This window comes from Cyprinus carpio, chromosome B2 (assembly GCF_018340385.1).
Source record: "Cyprinus carpio isolate SPL01 chromosome B2, ASM1834038v1, whole genome shotgun sequence".
Taxonomy (NCBI): domain Eukaryota; kingdom Metazoa; phylum Chordata; class Actinopteri; order Cypriniformes; family Cyprinidae; genus Cyprinus; species Cyprinus carpio.
The window spans coordinates 27,824,341-27,842,173 of NC_056598.1; the positions used below are offsets into that span (position 1 = coordinate 27,824,341).

A 17,833-nucleotide genomic window follows, 5' to 3' on the forward strand; every position below is an offset into this window, starting at 1 on the left:
AATGGTCAACTTTTCAGTTACCAACATTCTTCAAAATATCTTCCTTTGTGTTCAACAGACAAAGAAACTCATATATATATAAAAAAAATCTAAATCTAAATTTTCAACAAAAAAATACATTTTTACATTTTAATCATTTAGTAGACAAATTATTTTTTTTTTTGTCAAAACATTACATTTTAATCGTTAAGCAGACAAATTATTAATTTTTTGTCAAAAAAAAAAAAAATTGTGTGTGTATGTGTGTGTGTGTAATTATTATTATTATTTAAACTAGTTAAAGGGATAATTCACCCCAAAAGGAAAATTATGTCTTTAATAATTATGTCATTCTAAACCCGTAAGACCTACGTTCATCTTCGGAAAACAAATTAAGATATTTTTGATGAAATCTGAGAGCTCTCTGACCCTGACACGTGTGTGTTTTCCCCAGAACGAAAACGAGAAAACTCACACATGCTGAAAATAAAAAAAAGCTGATTACGTTGATTATGTTCTGGGGAAAGCGCACATGTGTCGTGGTACTCTCCAAAATGGCAGAAGACGGTAACTCTGGGAAAATAATTGTTGAATAAACTGTTATTTTGGTTTTCTTTGCACACAAAAAGTATTTTCGTAGCTTCACAAAATTAAAGTTGAGCCACTGATGTCACATGGACTGTTTTACCGATGTCCTTGCGTTTCTGGGACTGGGAACACTGAAGTTGATTTGCAGATTCAAGGAGCTCTCAGATTTCATCAAAAATATCTTAATTTGTGTTTCGAAGATGAACTAAGGTCTTAGAATGACATGAGGGTGAGTAATTAATGACAGAATTTCATTTTCGGGTGAACTAACCCTTTAGATGCAATTTTAAAGTAATAGTTGAAAAAGTATAGGCCCAATCAATTTATGATCACCACTTTTGATTTGAAAAAATAACTAAAATGTGGCTTAAAATTTGAGTTCAACGTAAATTTAGCTTCATTTTTTACAGTGCAGTTGTCTTTTGTCCTCTAGTGTCCCCCTAGTACCTTATTTACTTTGAATTAAATCAATTGATTTGACTGTTACAGTAAAAAGCATTCTGAATGACTGAATTGTAGTCCCACCTTAAGCGCTGAGTGGATGCGCGGCAGAGAGATCATGTGAGAGTCCACGCGTCTGAAAGTAGGTTAGCAGGGTAGAGTGAGAGGAGAGGGAGGACGACGACGTTTCATACCGCGCCATAACACACGACGAAAGCGACTTTCATTTTTTTGGACCCGAAGCGCAACAACAGAAGACCTTAAGAGACGCGAATTTACTTTGTGGATCTTTCTTCTATTTTATTTTCCTAATAATGCTCACAGTCGGAGGTGAAAAGTTTCATTCGGGTAGCTGTCTTATGTTAGTTATGTTATGTTAGTGCGAACAATATTGCTCCGCACCCAGTGAACTTTGGAAAATCAAGAAACAGCGATCAAAATGAGAGGTAAGATGTTTGGGGCACTGCATGAATTCATGTAATATATGCAAGTAAATATTACACAGACGTTGCATGTCGCTTTTAATAAGCTCTTTAAATAGTTTTTAAACATTTAGCTATTGAAACGTTTGCACGTAGGCTATGTTTTCACGCACATTTTCGCACTGCTTTCCTGTCACATTTGCAGCGCGGCCACTTGTTACTTTGTAACGCGTTTAAACGTACTTTGGCGTTCCATTTTTTTTTTCTCAAATGTTACAGTGATTCATATTAAGATGTTAAAATGTATAAAATTCATGGAATTCTGACACAGAAGCGACTGGTCGTGATTTTGGCATGTTTGACAGGTGTGTTTTATGACGTTATGAGAGTAAAAGTAGTGGAGTGTTTATCTGTATCAATCAATAACATATTCACTGGAAATATAAATATTAATGTATTTGGTGGATATAATGTCTCCATGTGGTGACGCGTACAGTCTCCTCAATCTAAATATTTGTCTAAACGCGACTTGTTGTGAGTTAAATCCTCGCTCTGTGCGGTTGTGGTGATATTGTTGAGTGTTAATGTTGGAGATGGAGGTTTGTCTCTGTGGCTTGTCGGCTGCGTGTTGTTGTTTTCGCAGGGCAGCATGGCCGGCTGTGTGAGCAGCGCTCAAACCTGCTGTTCTACTGACCTAGTTATGTCACTGAGCATTACACAGCACTCACAGCAGGGAATGAGGGAGAGACAGAACGCGAGCGAGGGGAGGCGCTTTGCTGGAGTCGTGCAGACCCATGCGGTCTGCTGGTGATGATGGACACCGCCGCGCCTTTACCTTCCATCATGAACTTGAGTTTGAACTTGAACTTCGATCTTGATATAGACAATAAACGGCGTTTATTACAACAATCAACAAATACATGCGTAACGGTGACTAACTATTATTTTTGTCGATAAACCTGAGTTTTGCAAAATATAAAAAACCCGCATTGTTGTGTGAAATGTAATTTTTATATAAATGTGTGTGTGTGTGTATATATATATATATATATATATATATATATATATATCTATATATATATATATATATATATATATATATATATGCGTGTGTGTGTTTATATATGTGTGTATATATATACCACACACACACACACACACGCATATATATATATATACATATATGCTACGTGTACTGCGTTTAAGCTAACTGAGACTTGTTATAGCACTTGTACATCATTGCTCTTTTGTTGTTTTTGATTGCTTCCATTGTCCTCTTTTGGAAGTCGCTTTGGATAAAAGCGTCTGCTAAATGTAAATGTAATATATATGTATATATATATATATATATATATATATATATAATATATATATATATATATAAATATATATATATATAGTGTGTGTGTGTGTGTTTGTGTGCATGTGTGTGTCTGTGTGTGTGTTTGTGTGCATGTGTGTGTGTAAGATATGTAAATATTATGTTATGAATTTAATTACATATAAAATAATTTAAAATTGAGTTCTTATATGTAATGATGATAAAATACATAATACATGGCTTTTCCAAACAATGTCCACTCTGTCATTTCTTTTCTCACAGAGTGTGAAATAATTTAAATTCTGTAGCAAGTATTCATTTATTTATAATAAAATTTGATGTGTAAGTAAATGATCATAAGCACTATGACAGTAATTTACCATGAATAAAACAGATTTTCACATTAATACCATGGTCAATACCACTTTGTACTCTCGTTTTTCTCACAAAGTAAATAATAAATAATAATAATCATTCTGGTGCATAGTATGTATTTATTTATTAAATATATTATAAAATAATAATACCACTCTGCACTTTCTTTCTTCTCACATAGTGAAAAAAAAAACATTTATTCATTTATTAAATATGTAAAAAAAAAAAAAATTAATGAACATAAATTATGGTGCATAGTATTTATATAAACTTATATGTAGCACTGTGACAATAATTTACGATGAAAAGTTTCCACTTTAAAACTATGGTTATTGTTAATTCTGTAAAACCATAATAAATATGTGAATTCTATCAAAGGTCTTTTTGGTCTCTGCTTGCAAAACAGAATTCTTTATTTTTGGCCTCTTGGCTTTTTCTTTGAGTAAATATTAAATCATAAGCATTTTTCTTTTTAATTTAGCTTGTGATCCACACTCTGTGTCTGTAAGCTCAAAGTGAGGATTTTGTCTCTCCCGTTTTGTTTGCTCTCTGGACAAATGTTAAAGGCAGTTGCGGGCGTACGTGTCCGGACATACTGTTGCGAGGTGGGGCTGTGTTTAAATATACACAGCGTGGCTCATGTTCACAGGGCAGCTAAGGACAGGAAGGCTGTAACAGGTGATATATATATACTCTATTGATAAACAGCAGATCTGCACTTTGTCAGGAATCTTTTTTAATGTAAATCGTGGACGTTTCGCGTGGTCTGTTTTGTGTCATCTGCATTCATGTAACTCGCATTCTCTGTGTTCTAACAATAAGCCTTTCTTTTTATTTAGTCAACACTAAAATGATGATAATTGCTTCATGGTATAGAAAACACACACAGATGCATGCATAAAAGCAGCTGTTTTCCCATTTAGAGCCATTAGATGATTGGATCTTATTTTATGTATGGTTGGTATCAGTGCAGTCTTTAAAGTGAACAAGTGAACATGGCATGAATGACCTTTGTTTCATGATGACCAGACAGACTTACTGACACACTGACTGACTGTCTTATCAGAAACTACAGCGTAATTCTGTAAATCTATTGGATTTCACTACGCTTGGGGATGTGTTATGTAAAATAGGCGAGGTGTAAAATCATTGTTCTTTACACTGGCCTACATAAGCCAACCTCGTGACCAGAAGCCCAATTAGAAACACGATTACACCTCATTACACGCGCTTTAGTCCAAACTGAAAAATGACACACAATTACCTACATTTTTAGATGATTGTTTATACTTTCAAGCTTATGCATTGTCATTGCAAGACTTTAAAAATGGTTGTTCTTGTGATATTTGTTGGGTCATTGGCTCCTTTAGCATTATACTGAATGCTTATGGTTAAAATCTGTTGTGCTTTTCTGCTTAATCTAATCTGTCGTCTTGTTATGTCACCAAGTTAGACTTTACTGATTAACACAGTGCTCTCTGCTCAAAGCTGATTGCATTACGGCACCTGCACGCAAACACAGATAACAGCGGCTGCCACTCAAAGTAGATTTGAACCATTTTCCTGAATCGCCATGCATGTAAATAATTCCATTCTTCGTCGGTCCTTATTTTATTTTTATCTTTTATTCTCCATTATATCACACAAATGGCATTTAGAACATAAGAGACTGTGGAAACTAAAGGATCATGGTTCCTTAGTGATGCTAATATGAAACACATGAGTACATTACTGTAGGTATTTTTAGGTCAGGATTCCTCATGAAATGCATCAGAAACATTTAGTTTTTTTAACTTTTAACTGTTACAGCTAACAGCTAATCTAGCAGGTAAAATAAAAAAGCAGATTAAAAAAAGAAAAGAATGGCCTCTTAAAAGTTTTTTAATTGATTTTATAAAATGATTGTATAATGCACACACAGTACATGCACATTATGTGTTAATGCACATTTTTGTCAACATTATAAGTTTAACATATTATTTCATATATAAAATAATGTCATAATAGTAATCATAATATTCATATAACATTTTATTGATTATAAAGAGTATTACCTAGTCAAAAAAGTATACAGTACATTTCTTTTGTCTTGCCACTGTTCTTGCATGTCTAAATTCCCATCGAAACCAGTTCCACCTTAACAGAGAGAAGGGAAAGGCCTATTCAAATGACATGCACCAAGGATCCGCCCACAGCCGCCCTCCCCTTTTCACTGAGAAAGTATGTCAGTAGGACAGCGAGTCCACATGGGCTTACAGCCAGGCCGAATAGAGCGACACTCAGAGCCAGCCAATCACAGACACATCTGCCCAAACGTAAACCAATAGGCTGTCAGAAGTGGCAGGGAGGTGGAACATCTGCATTATTAGACTGAGCAGCCCTGAATGGCGTGTCTGTGGAATGTTTGCAGACGAAGGTTATATAACACTACACAGAGAGAGGTACGGGAGGGGCACCCAAGGGCTCACAGATTTTCCACTGCATGCCTCAGTGTATCTTGGTCATTGCTTCCAGCTGACAGAGCTAGAAAGACAAAATGGAGGATGTTTTTTATATACTGAGAATGTTTTTGCAAGCTTAGTTTTTTTTTTTTTCATTCCACCACTATATGGCAAATATGAAATAAAGAAAAAATGATTGCATGATAAATGTAACTATCACATAACTCAATTATATTTTTCATCTAGCTATCTATCTATCTATCTATCTATCTATCTATCTATCTATCTATCTATCTATCTATCTATCTATATGAAGTTTTAGGTCAAACAGTTATAATTAAATATATAAAAACATTTATTTTTTCATTTCTTTATTGTTTCATTTATTAATGCATTAGCTTTTTATTTATTTCGTTTTTTAGTCAATAATTGAAAACTTGTTTACATATGAAAATATTTGTATAATTATAAATATGAAAATATATTTCATTACAAAATAACTTTGTCGTTAGCACATTGTTTGTTGATTTTTTATTTATAATTTATTCTGTTCTTTTATTTATTGACGAATTCATTATTTTTCATATGGGTTTTCACAATAATAAATAATTGTTTGCATATAAATATGAAAGTATGTTTTATTGCATAATAATTGTGTTATCATAAAGCACATTTTTTCATTCATCCTTTCATTTATTTATGAATTCATTTTTATTTTGTTAGTTTTTGTCAATAATTAAGTACTTATTTACATATTGTTTGCTGTTAATTAGGAAATATCAGTTTAATGTCTGTCTGTATATGGAATCCAGGTAGTCTAGTTTCTAAAAGTGCCTACGCTGTGTTCCACTGATCACATGAGTCGTATCAGTGCCTCTCATAAAGCCAGGACATAATACACCCTTCAGTTGGACAATCAATCCTCTGGCTATTTCTGTCCCTCATGCCATGCACAGCGAGAGAGATCTCCCTCTCTGACTGTGATCTTCATTGGTTGATATTATTTGTGGTGCATGTCAAAACAATATTTGTGCATATGTGCTTTTCTGTGTGATACATGATATGTTTTTGCTTTTAATGCTTAAAATGATGTTTGGTTTTTTATTCCAGCTCAAATTGAGGTTATACCATGCAAGATCTGTGGCGACAAATCCTCTGGGATTCACTATGGCGTTATTACATGTGAAGGGTGCAAGGTAAGAATTCTGGTGTAATACCCTATTGATTTTATATTATATTTTCTTCTTTTCCTACCCTAGATGTGCGCTTTGTATAGTTAATTTCAACCCACGCAAGCAAAATAATCCTTTTGTGCTCTGTCCCTCCTTATCTTTTATCCCGATGTTTTTGTTCTGTTTTCTTGGTCAGTTATATTACTTTATGTTCGTCATGCGGTGGCAGGGCACACTTATGAAGGCCACACCTGATCTTAGCCATCCTGTATGCTGAGGTAACCATGTTTCTGTTTTGCAGGGTTTTTTCCGACGCAGCCAGCAGAACAATGCCATGTACTCGTGTTCGCGGCAGAGGAACTGTCTGATCGATCGAACCAACAGGAACCGCTGCCAACACTGTCGCCTGCAGAAGTGCCTGGCGCTCGGCATGAGCCGTGATGGTGAGCGCAAGTCTAGCCCACCAGCAGTCAGGAAAATGAATTTTAGAAACCAGGACTCAAATAAAAGTCCTGCACGAGGAGAAGCAGGGTCAAAAGGCAGCTGAGGAAGACTTAATGCCAACAATTATGATTTTTGTGGCTATTTGGTTTTATTCAGTCACAGCTAGATTGATTGGATGATCATGATGTGAAAATGTCAAGAATCTGTGCATGATTTTATCAATTTCAGATACCTGCATTATGTTTAGAACCATATGAGCCTGTTTATTTAAAGTAGTTTACATAGTCATAAATTCTATTTATGGATAGTCTTGAGTAATAGAATTAGAAGTGTGAATTTATTTTGAATTTATTAATTTATTACCCCATATTTTGAAGATAAATTAGGAGATAGTTATTTTTACCATTAAAGAATACATGTACTGTGTAGTAGTCTTCGGTATTTATTCAAAAAATTATATTTTGCACAAAACAGGAGAAGCAGTGAGGGCTATATGATTTTTTAAAATAGATTTTTTTTTAATAATAAAATATCAAATTTTATGTATGACATTACAGTTTTGCAAATAAAAAGTTTATAGTCTTATACATATAATTAAACAGTCATTTATACAGTAATAAATATAACTACTATTTACTATTTTTACTGCTGTTTATTTAATAAAAAATGTATTTTCAAATATTAATACAATTTAAAATGACTATTTTGTATTTTCATGTATTTTAAAATGTAATTTATCAGCATCATTATTATATGGAGTCATTCTAATATGCTGATTTGCCGATCAAGAGATATTTCTTATTATTATCAATTTTGAAAACAGTTGTACTGCTTAACATTTTTTGGGGATGCATTTTTTCATGTTTCTTTAATGAATAGAAAATAAAAAAACAGCATGTATTTGAAATAGAAATCAATGTCTTATGAATGAAATGCCTAAATGCTTTTGCTGCTATTTTTGATCAGTTTTTCATCCTTGCTAAATAAATAAAAAAATAAAAAAATAAATAAACCTGAACTCAAACGTCTGTAAATAAATACTATAAATAAATGATATCAGTGATACTAAGTGAACATATAATACTTTTTCTTTCTGTAGCGGTGAAGTTTGGCCGAATGTCAAAGAAACAGCGGGACAGCCTGTACGCGGAGGTGCAGCGGCACCAGCAGCTGTCTCAGGAGTGCCTGGTGGGTTTGGGTGGTGGTCTGGCATCACGTGACCGGGAAGAGACGGGTGAAGACAGTGCGCACAGCCGGCCGTACAGCAGCGGAGGCTCCAGCGCCACCCTCAGTGACCTGGATGACATCGCCACGCTGCCCGACGGTTTGCTGTTCGACCTGCCTCTCACCCCAGAGGAGGCGAGCGAGTACTGCACTCTGGAGATGCTCGGGGGCGGCGGAGGGTCTGGGAGTGCCGGAAGCGGAAGTTGGTCCAATCAGAGCTCTCCAGAGCCCAGCACTGTAGATTGGACGGAAGCAGCGAGGGTGAAGCATGAGTATATCCTGCCTGAAAACAGTCTTCTTACCCACTCTCTCCTGGGATCTCTACCAGACAACTGCTCTCTTCACGACATAGGTAGATTCTCATTTTATGATCTTGTCCTTGATTTGTTTTAATCACTATGCTAATATAACAAAATTAAGATAAATTAGATTTTGACATTACTTTAGTAACAATTTTCCTCAAAAATGCTCATTACTGTAATACAATGAAAATCCTCTTGTGTTGGTACTGTATTGTTACAGTAAAAAAAACTGAGTAAGACTTTGTAAAAAAAAAAAAGCCTCTTTGCTTAAAGCCTTTATGTATAATGCATTATCAAAGTAGTTTTAATGCATTAATTATGCATTGTAATGCACACACACACACACACACACACATATATATATATATATATATATATAGATGCAATTTTTTATATAAATTATATACAGTCTATTTGATTATGCTCTGTATGTCTAATTTATTTATTCATATAAATATGCAAAATAATTAAATTGAACTATTTTATAAGGTTATTTTTATAGATGATATAATCTGTCTATATTTTTTAGTTTAATTATAATTTGTCTATATATAATTAGTCCATTTATCTAAGGATTTATTTACATCAAAATAGACAAATTCTAAGGGAAAATGTGTGTTGAATTTCTGTTCAGAGCGAATCACTCAAAATGTTGTGAAGTCTCACCTGGAGACGTGTCAGTACAGCACAGAAGAGCTGAAGAAACTTACCTGGAATGTCTACACACCTGAAGAAACACACAGCTTTCAGCTCAAGGTACAACATTATCATATTACATGACATATTAGACAAATACATAAATAGATGGTCAATCGTGCAACTGTGCTTGCTGATTTGACTCTTTGTCAGCGGATGTATTAACAATCTCTGTGCACTCAGTCTGCAGAGTGGATGTGGCAGCAGTGCGCCCTGCACATTACAAACGCCATCCAGTATGTTGTTGAGTTCGCAAAGCGCATCTCTGGATTCATGGACCTCTGCCAGAATGACCAGATCATCCTGCTCAAAGCAGGTCAGTGCTGTCTTTGTCTCACACGGATTACAGATGAGTAATCCCAGATTATACAACAGATTTCTCACTCGCATCACTTTATCCACTAACTGCCATGATGTGACATTTCTGATGTGGCCCTGGGCGGCCGTTCAATCTCTTTATTAGTTGAAACACATTTGGTAATGTTCTAACACCATTCCAGAACACACTTGGATTCTTTAGTGTTGTCTTTCATACCACATTCAGAATACTCTGAGAGCAGATATTGACATGCAGTTCAGATAATGGCAAACGTACACACACCCAAAAAAAATAGTGTTGAGTGCAATTTGCACAGGGCGGGTTTCAGTCTTTCTTTCATACCATCAGTTTTTGGGATATAAACTCAGAATTGTGAGATGTATACTCACAACTGCAGGAAAAAATAAGAAAAAGAATTGTGAGATGTATACTCACAACTGCAGGAAAAAATAAGAACAAGCCTATTTCTGCTAAGGAATTAAAAAAGGTAATTGCATTTTATTTGCAAATTTTTCTTGAAATTCTGAGATTATATCTCTCAATTCTGACTGATTTATTATGTTTTTAGGAATTGAGTAATATATTGGTGTATGGTGGGAAAGTCATTGTTTCTTTTTTTGTGTAGAAAAAGAAAGGTAATTGCAAATTTTTTTACTCAACAATGTTTTTGAAATATAACATTTATATAGTTTATAACTTAAATTAAGAATTGAATTAAAAGAATTTAATTCTTAGAATAGAATTAAATCAAATTTTAAGAAATTTCATAGAAATCTGACTTGTTTCTCAGAATTGTGAGGGTAAAAAAGTCAGAATTATGAAATAAAAATTCTTCTAATTATTTTTTTTACACATTCAATTGTGGAAATAAGTTTCCATATATCAAAGACCTGAAACCCTTCTTTTTAAAATACCTGTGTGCCCGACTGCACTGTGTTGGGAAATATTCCTGGATAGAATGAATTTCTCCATTATTTTAACATCAATTAATGATTTTCTGATTCCAGAGATAATAAAAATATACACAGACACAATAACTTAATGAACTGAATGCTCATGTAGAAGTGATATTTCAGCACATTTAGGGGCTGGTTGAACTGGATTGTGGGTGGTTACAGAAATAAAATGCAGGTTTTGCATCAGAATAATGACGTACAAAAGTGGCGCAACTGTTTTGTGAATCTGCCCCACCGGATTCAGTTCTGTCGATGTTTTTCGATCTTAAACTTGAAACTTGCACTAATGTTTGTCTCCTCTTGTGTTTGTTTCTCCAACATTCTGTCTACTACTACTCTTTGTGCTTACCGTATGAAAAAAAAACCAAACCCTTCTCTAAACAATTTTTACTGAATGTCATTTAAAACGATCACAAACACAATGAATTTAAATTTTTATGGTGTTTGATGTTCCCATATTTGGAGAAAAATTATAATTTTTTTATTTTCTGTCTGTATTTTTGCATGGTGGAGCACATTCCCGCTTTTCCTTCCCCCTCCCCTGCACTCTTTTTTTCTCTATCTTTCTGTATCTGTCTTTGTTTTTGTCCTCTGTCTTTTCTGCTTTTCCCCCATCATGTCTTTTTTGCCGCTCTCTTTCTCTCTATTACTGTTCCAGGATGTCTGGAAATCCTGCTGATCCGAATGTGCCGTGCTTACAACTCTTCAAACAATACTATGTTTTTTGATGGAAAGTTCGCCAGTCCTCAGCTCTTCAAAGCTCTCGGTGAGTGTCTGGATATCTACAGAATTGGATGCATTTAAGTATGCAAGTATTATAATGTATTATAACTGTGGTTACAGTAGCTCATGAAATAAAACAATGCATTATAAGGTGTCTTACAGTGCATAATTAATGCATTAAAACTAAGCATTATATATAAAGGCTTTAAGTAATCCATTTTACATAGAATACCTATGGTTGACCTGCTATATTTGCTAAAATGTGCAATCTGCAACACATTCATAATTTAATGCACTCAATTTTACTCAATTTCAATATAACTAGATGAAATCAGTGAATTCAGAATAGGATGCTAACATACAAAAATGTATTGCAAATGCAAAATACCTTTTTTGGTAGTATAACTAGATACTCTTGCGAAACTAAACATGCAGGTAAGATTAACTAGTGATTAAGTGTCAAATGTAATGAGGGCATGTGATAACAATGTAGCAGCAAACTGCTATTTGAAATTTATACAGTTCCATAATGTGAAACTATCTAAAAAAAAAAATAAAAAAAAATAGTAGGCAGTATTGAGTACTCTAGTATTCCACTTTAAACACATCCTCTTTTACCTTATAATTCAAAACACCAGCAGCCTCTTGAGAGAAAGAGCAGAGGCGTCATGAATCAATAAGCCACAAGAGCAAATGGGTTTTTAACCCCGTTAGTGAATACAAGCGATGCTCGGGTGAGTAATAGCTCATTGAAGTTAAATGGAAGCATTGCAGAAAGCACTCTTTGCACATGCTTTATCAAATAAAAACCTGTATTCTTGGAATAAGTTTGTAGAATGATTTATAGATTGTACCACTTCTTTATTTTATTAGTTTCATTGCTTAAAGCATGAAATGAAATTCATACTATCTACTTTCTGAATGCACGTTACAGATCATATTGGGAAAAAAAATAATCCAAGCATGTTTAATTTTATTTTTATTTTTTTTAAATGACTTTGTTTAATGTAATGTCAGCGTCTTCTGAAAATGACAGATGACTTGATGTCAGCAGGACTTCTCCAGTCATTATTAGTCTGCTTAAACCCAACTGTTCCAAGCTGTCATCTGCCTTCACTTGCATCTCAATATCCAAACAACAGCCAATACATTGAATCAAGTGCCTGCCATTTTTCTTTTTTGAAAATCCATTATACTCTGAAGAAAAGATCTGTTAAACTTTAAATGCAGCCTTCCTGTTACAATACATACAATGATACAATGCACAATACAAACATAGAGGCCAACTGTGATATTCATGATAAAGCAAAGCTTGTTGTGCTTTATTGCTTAAATCTCTGTTATTCTCACAAATAACCTAAAGCTTTGTACCCAGAACATCTTATAATTTCCTTTAGAATGATTGGAACCCAATAGATCCATTAAATCATTCCATGCTAAATCAAAAGAGCAAATTATGGCCCTCAATGGAAATGTAATTGCATGGTAACCAGCATGTGTACTGTATGTTTATGTACTTGTAGGGTGTGCTGACCTAGTGAACGCCGTCTTTGAGTTGGCTAAAAGTCTGAGTCGACTTCAACTGAGTGATGAGGAAATGGCTTTATTCAGCGCTGCGGTCCTGCTGGCTCCAGGTGAGACTCTCGCACGCATTTCCTGAAGCAAAGGTTTATAAGGCTGGGTTTATGTGCTCTTGGAAAAAGAAATATGTGCCAGGGTCAGACTGGAATACAAGAATAAAATGAGACACATTCTCACAGTTTGAAACCTCTGCTCTGTTTTGCTCAGATCGGCCGTGGTTGACAGAATCTCATCAAGTGCAGAAGCTCCAGGAGAAAGTTTACGTGGCTCTTCAGCACAGCCTGCACATGAACGGAGCCACTACTGAGAAACTGGATAAGGTGAGGAATCTGTTTGACTGAAAGTGGTTCTGCACAAAATTCTGACCCAGAAAACATGAAAAAGTGAAAAGTGGAAATTGTAATATGTGTTAGGTTATGTATACATAAAAAACAATCATTTAATATAATAAAGGGTGTTAATCAAAATTGCATATAATTGAGTATATATACATTGACTATTCAGTTCAACTTGTCACAATTTGCAAAATATACATTGCTTTTTTAAAGAAATTAATACTTTTATTCAGCAAGGTTACATTAAATTGAAAATGACAGTAAAGACATTTATAATGTTACAGAAATTTATATTCTTCAGATAATCCTGAAAAAAATTGTCACTGTTTCCACAAATATATGAAGCAGCACAACAGTTTTCAACACTGATAATAAGAAAAAATGTTTATCAAGCATCAAATCAGCATAATAGAATGATTTCTGAATGATCATGTTGCACTGTAAATTAGAATAATGATGCTGAAAATGATTATTTCCTCACAGGAATACATTTAAAATAGAGAACATTACAGAATAGAAACATTTACAACAAATTGTAAGTTTTAAATTTTAATAATATTTCACAATATCACAGTTTTACTGTATTTTTGATTGAATAAATCGTCTAAAAAAGATCTTACTGACCCCAAACTTTTGAACGGTAGTTTAACTTGTGTTTGTGAACTAATGCAAAGGTCAGGCTTAGATTATCTGATCTGTTGTGTTTGCAGATGGTGTCCAAACTACCGCAGATGAAGTCCATCTGTAACCTGCATATTGACAAGCTGGATTTCTTCCGCCTGGTTCACCCGGAAACAGCCTACAGCTTCCCGCCTCTGTACAGGGAAGTGTTCGGCAGCGAGATCAACTTCCCTGACTCCACCAACAGTTATTGGGGGGGGGGTGGTGGTGGGGGGGATGATGGAGGGTGTTGAGGGGAAATCACGAGCGAGTGTTAAAGCAAGAGAGGCCATTATATGTAAAATCAGCATTTCATACAAACACATTTAAAAACCTCCAGGGAGAATCCTCAGTCTGTTGCAGCACTGTTAGCATGCACACACAACACACTACAAACATACACACTTAATCTGCTGCAAACACAGGGGCCAACAAACTATTTCAGATTCGACATCACTTAAAACATGCTCGTATAGGGATTATTCCTGGAGTTGTGCTCTCAAACCTGTTTTTATTTTATGGAAACACTCCGAAATGATCTTTTATGTACAGATGTATGCTTGCAAAGGCCCTTTGTCCCAACTTATAGATGTCTAAGCATGCCACTGTTGTTTCTGCATCTGTACACAGAGATATTTTAAGGAGTTTTATAAGATGTTTTATCATTTTAATAGTTTTACAGGATCAAATTCTTTTTAATGAAGCGAAAAAACATACTAGATAACGTCATCCGTCCTTCGCCGCTGAATCACTCTTTAAGCACTTTTACCGCTTTTTCTTCCCTCTCCTCTCGTTTTTTCACCCTCGGACGAATCATGAATGTATCCCAAAAGCACTTATATTGATTTGAGACCGAATGTACACAATGCACTTTTGGTCTTGCGTAATGCTTTATGAGACTTTTTGACAATCCACTCAAAAAAGAAACAATAACAACAACAACAACAACAAAAAACTGATGTCCCCAGATTGTTTGTTAAAAATGAAGGGACCAATGTTACCAGTGCTACGTTAAAGGAATGTTCCATATTAAATACAAGTCAAGCTCATTTCTAAGTTTAAAATAATGAAAAAATGGTCAATTTTCAAAATAACATTTTGAAAAAAGAATAATTTTGAATCATCTCAGTTTGTGAAAACAAACACAAACATGTATTGACAGAAATGCACTTATAATGGAAGTCTATGGGACAGCTGTACAGTTCTAAAACAATTAGCCCTTACAGTTCTTAACTGTATCTGATAGCATCTGAGTTTAACTTGAATTTAACCTTGAATATTCCTTTAAAGCTATTTAAACAAACCAGAAATCATAAGTGTGCTAAACTCTTTTCTAATGTGCAATAGAAGTCAAGTTTTTACAGTCATGGCCAAACGTTTGTGAATCCCTTTTGTTAGAATAACGCAACTGCAACCACGAAATCCTCAATTTAACAGTTATTTACATGATCTCATACCTCATATTCAGCAGAATTTGACACATTTAGGACAGTATTAGACTTTAATAAACAACGTCTGAGTGCAACCGTGCTTAACAGGACATTGTTATATGCAAAAGAGATATTCAACAGAATACAGTGTTGTATATAAGGGGTTTGCAAGCTTTGGCATGACTGTAAAGAATAGAGTGCATTAGTGCCTGTCCACTTTTTCAGCAGTGTTGGTTTCGGAAGTGTTTTTTCTATTAATTTGTTTCCCCATAGGGATTTTAAAAGGGATTTTTTTGATTGGTTTTTTTAAAGACATTAAAAGAAATTAACCAGATATTAAGAGGTATTGGAAGAATTGAAAACTTTTAGTTGTTTTAGTTGTGTATTGAAAATTGGACAAAAAAAAACAAAGGCACAAGATTATGTACTTAATGGCTTTAGTGAGTGAAAAAAACTACAATCCCAAGCACTTCTATTGAAAATAGAGTTTAAAATGATGGTGAAATCTAGAACTATTCTTTTTTTTAAGTTTGTGAAGTTTTGCAAGCTGTTTTGCTGAGATTTGCCTTTGCAAGTCTCTGATTGGTGAGATTGTCCTCACAGCATCATGGGTAACATAGTTTTTCATGACAAATTCAGCTGTTAAATGATTATTGTAACCATAATGTGAAAAAGATTGCTTTACCAAAGTATAATTCATCAGTTAACAACCTCAGAGCTGTTTAAACACATGTTATTGGTAAAAAAAAAATAATAATAATAATAATACTTTTTACTTCCGGAACCAGACAGTTGCACTCTAGTGGCAAATACAACTTTGACACAGTTGTTCCACCCACACATGCTCTTGTTTGCTCAGGCACATTTTGACAGTGTTTGGTGCTGCACCTTATTTTTTTATTTTTTCATTTTAATGCAATGAGAAACCTCAGTCCCACATCCCCTTCCCTTGTAAATGCCACTTTAGAATCAATAAAAGTTAAATGTTCATTTAATTTATATGGACATTTCTAAAAGATTATTTTGAATAGGAATGTACATAAATAAGTATATTTAGTCAAGAAAGAGAAAGACAGAAAGGTGGAGCAGCAAGAGAAATGTTTAAAAAACGAATGAGCCAGGACTTTTGAGTTCCTCCAGCATGTGCATGGGAATACCGGACCCAAAAGATGAACTGGATTTTTGTTCCGGAACTGCCCTCCATAAGTGATCCGTATGGAACACTTACAGGAGACGGACATTATTCCGAGCCAAGCTGGATGGTTCTCTGGGACACACAGAGCTGGGGTGACCCTGATGACCCCAGCCTGATGTAATGAGACACTTCCTCCAATAGGATCACCTGTCTGGTGGGCTTCACATGCTAAAGCATTATTTCACAAACCTGAAGAAAAGAACGAGAGAAACCGATTCAAAAGCTCAGTCCAGAAGGTTTCAGGGAACAGATAAGCCACATGCATCTTGTGGCCAGTGTGGTTTCTGTTGTATTATTTTGTAAATTGTTGATAGCATCTCCTTTTGTCCATTTCTGTGGCTCGGATCGCATCCTTCCATCCTATTTTTCCATACTCTTTAACCAAAACAAAGATTCGACAGAGTTCTCTGCTATCGAGGTTCACTGTAGTGTTTATAGAACTACTATATATACTACACAACCGGTTAACGCGATTCATATGAATGAATGAGCTTGTATTCTGTATGAGAGATCAAGTGTGGTGTAGTATCTCGATTTTTAATGAACAAGAGGAAACCTGTCTTCTTTTGTGTGCCCAACATTACAGCATCTCACATCAAGGAGTGTAGCCTGCCCTTGTTTAAGAATGAGAAGTATGGGAATTCTGTCTGTGTAATGTATTTTTAAATGTGTTGTTTTGACAATCCCCACCTCTAGGCCTTTGATGCATGCCTTCCTGCAAAGATGAAATTGTGTTTATCGCATTCAGTCACCCTGGAAAGCAGTTTCTGTGGTTTCATGTTTATTTCGTTTTTTGTAGAAGAAATGTTTCTGCTCTGTGTGTTTCACACAAAAAAAGATTTATTCTCAGGGAGATGGCTGGTCTCTGTCTCACCAGTATCCTCTGCCGACTACACACACACACACACACATTACGCACACATACACACTTTGCACCGAATAGGAGACCCGTATTCTTGATCACTGTGTCCTGTAGCTATATTTAAATATATATATATATTTTGTGAATGTCAATCACAAAGTGTCAAAGACCTTTCCTCTTTCTGCTAATGTACTATTACAGGTTCTTTTAGCCTGAGTTATAATACACAGAATATGACTAAATGAAAGAAAATGAAATAAAAGAAATAAAAACTAAAGATGGATTTTATTCTTGAAAAATAAATGTTGTCGCCTGTGATTTGTCTACTTAACTGAATTTTATTTCAGCCTGATTTCAGTTCAGTTGA

General features: G+C 34.7%; 1 protein-coding gene across 1 annotated transcript; it reads left to right on the forward strand.

The window, feature by feature from the left end:
* Positions 1–1,149: 1,149 nt before the first annotated feature.
* LOC109052399 (nuclear receptor ROR-beta-like) lies at positions 1,150–14,357 on the forward strand. The gene is made up of 10 exons (XM_042718973.1): positions 1,150–1,454; positions 6,678–6,763; positions 7,041–7,182; positions 8,283–8,759; positions 9,344–9,465; positions 9,589–9,721; positions 11,339–11,446; positions 12,927–13,037; positions 13,192–13,304; positions 14,030–14,357. Exons 1-10 carry the CDS (start codon positions 1,448–1,450, stop codon positions 14,231–14,233), a joined length of 1,503 nt encoding a protein of 500 aa, XP_042574907.1. The 5' UTR covers positions 1,150–1,447; the 3' UTR covers positions 14,234–14,357.
* The last annotated feature ends 3,476 nt before the right edge of the window (positions 14,358–17,833 follow it).

Excerpts from the sequence above, each read along its gene's own strand:
- LOC109052399 (XM_042718973.1), top strand. Across the intron at positions 6,764-7,040 it reads TTACATGTGAAGGGTGCAAG|GGTTTTTTCCGACGCAGCCA; the intron begins GTAAGAATTCTG and ends TCTGTTTTGCAG. Across the intron at positions 9,722-11,338 it reads GATCATCCTGCTCAAAGCAG|GATGTCTGGAAATCCTGCTG; the intron begins GTCAGTGCTGTC and ends TTACTGTTCCAG.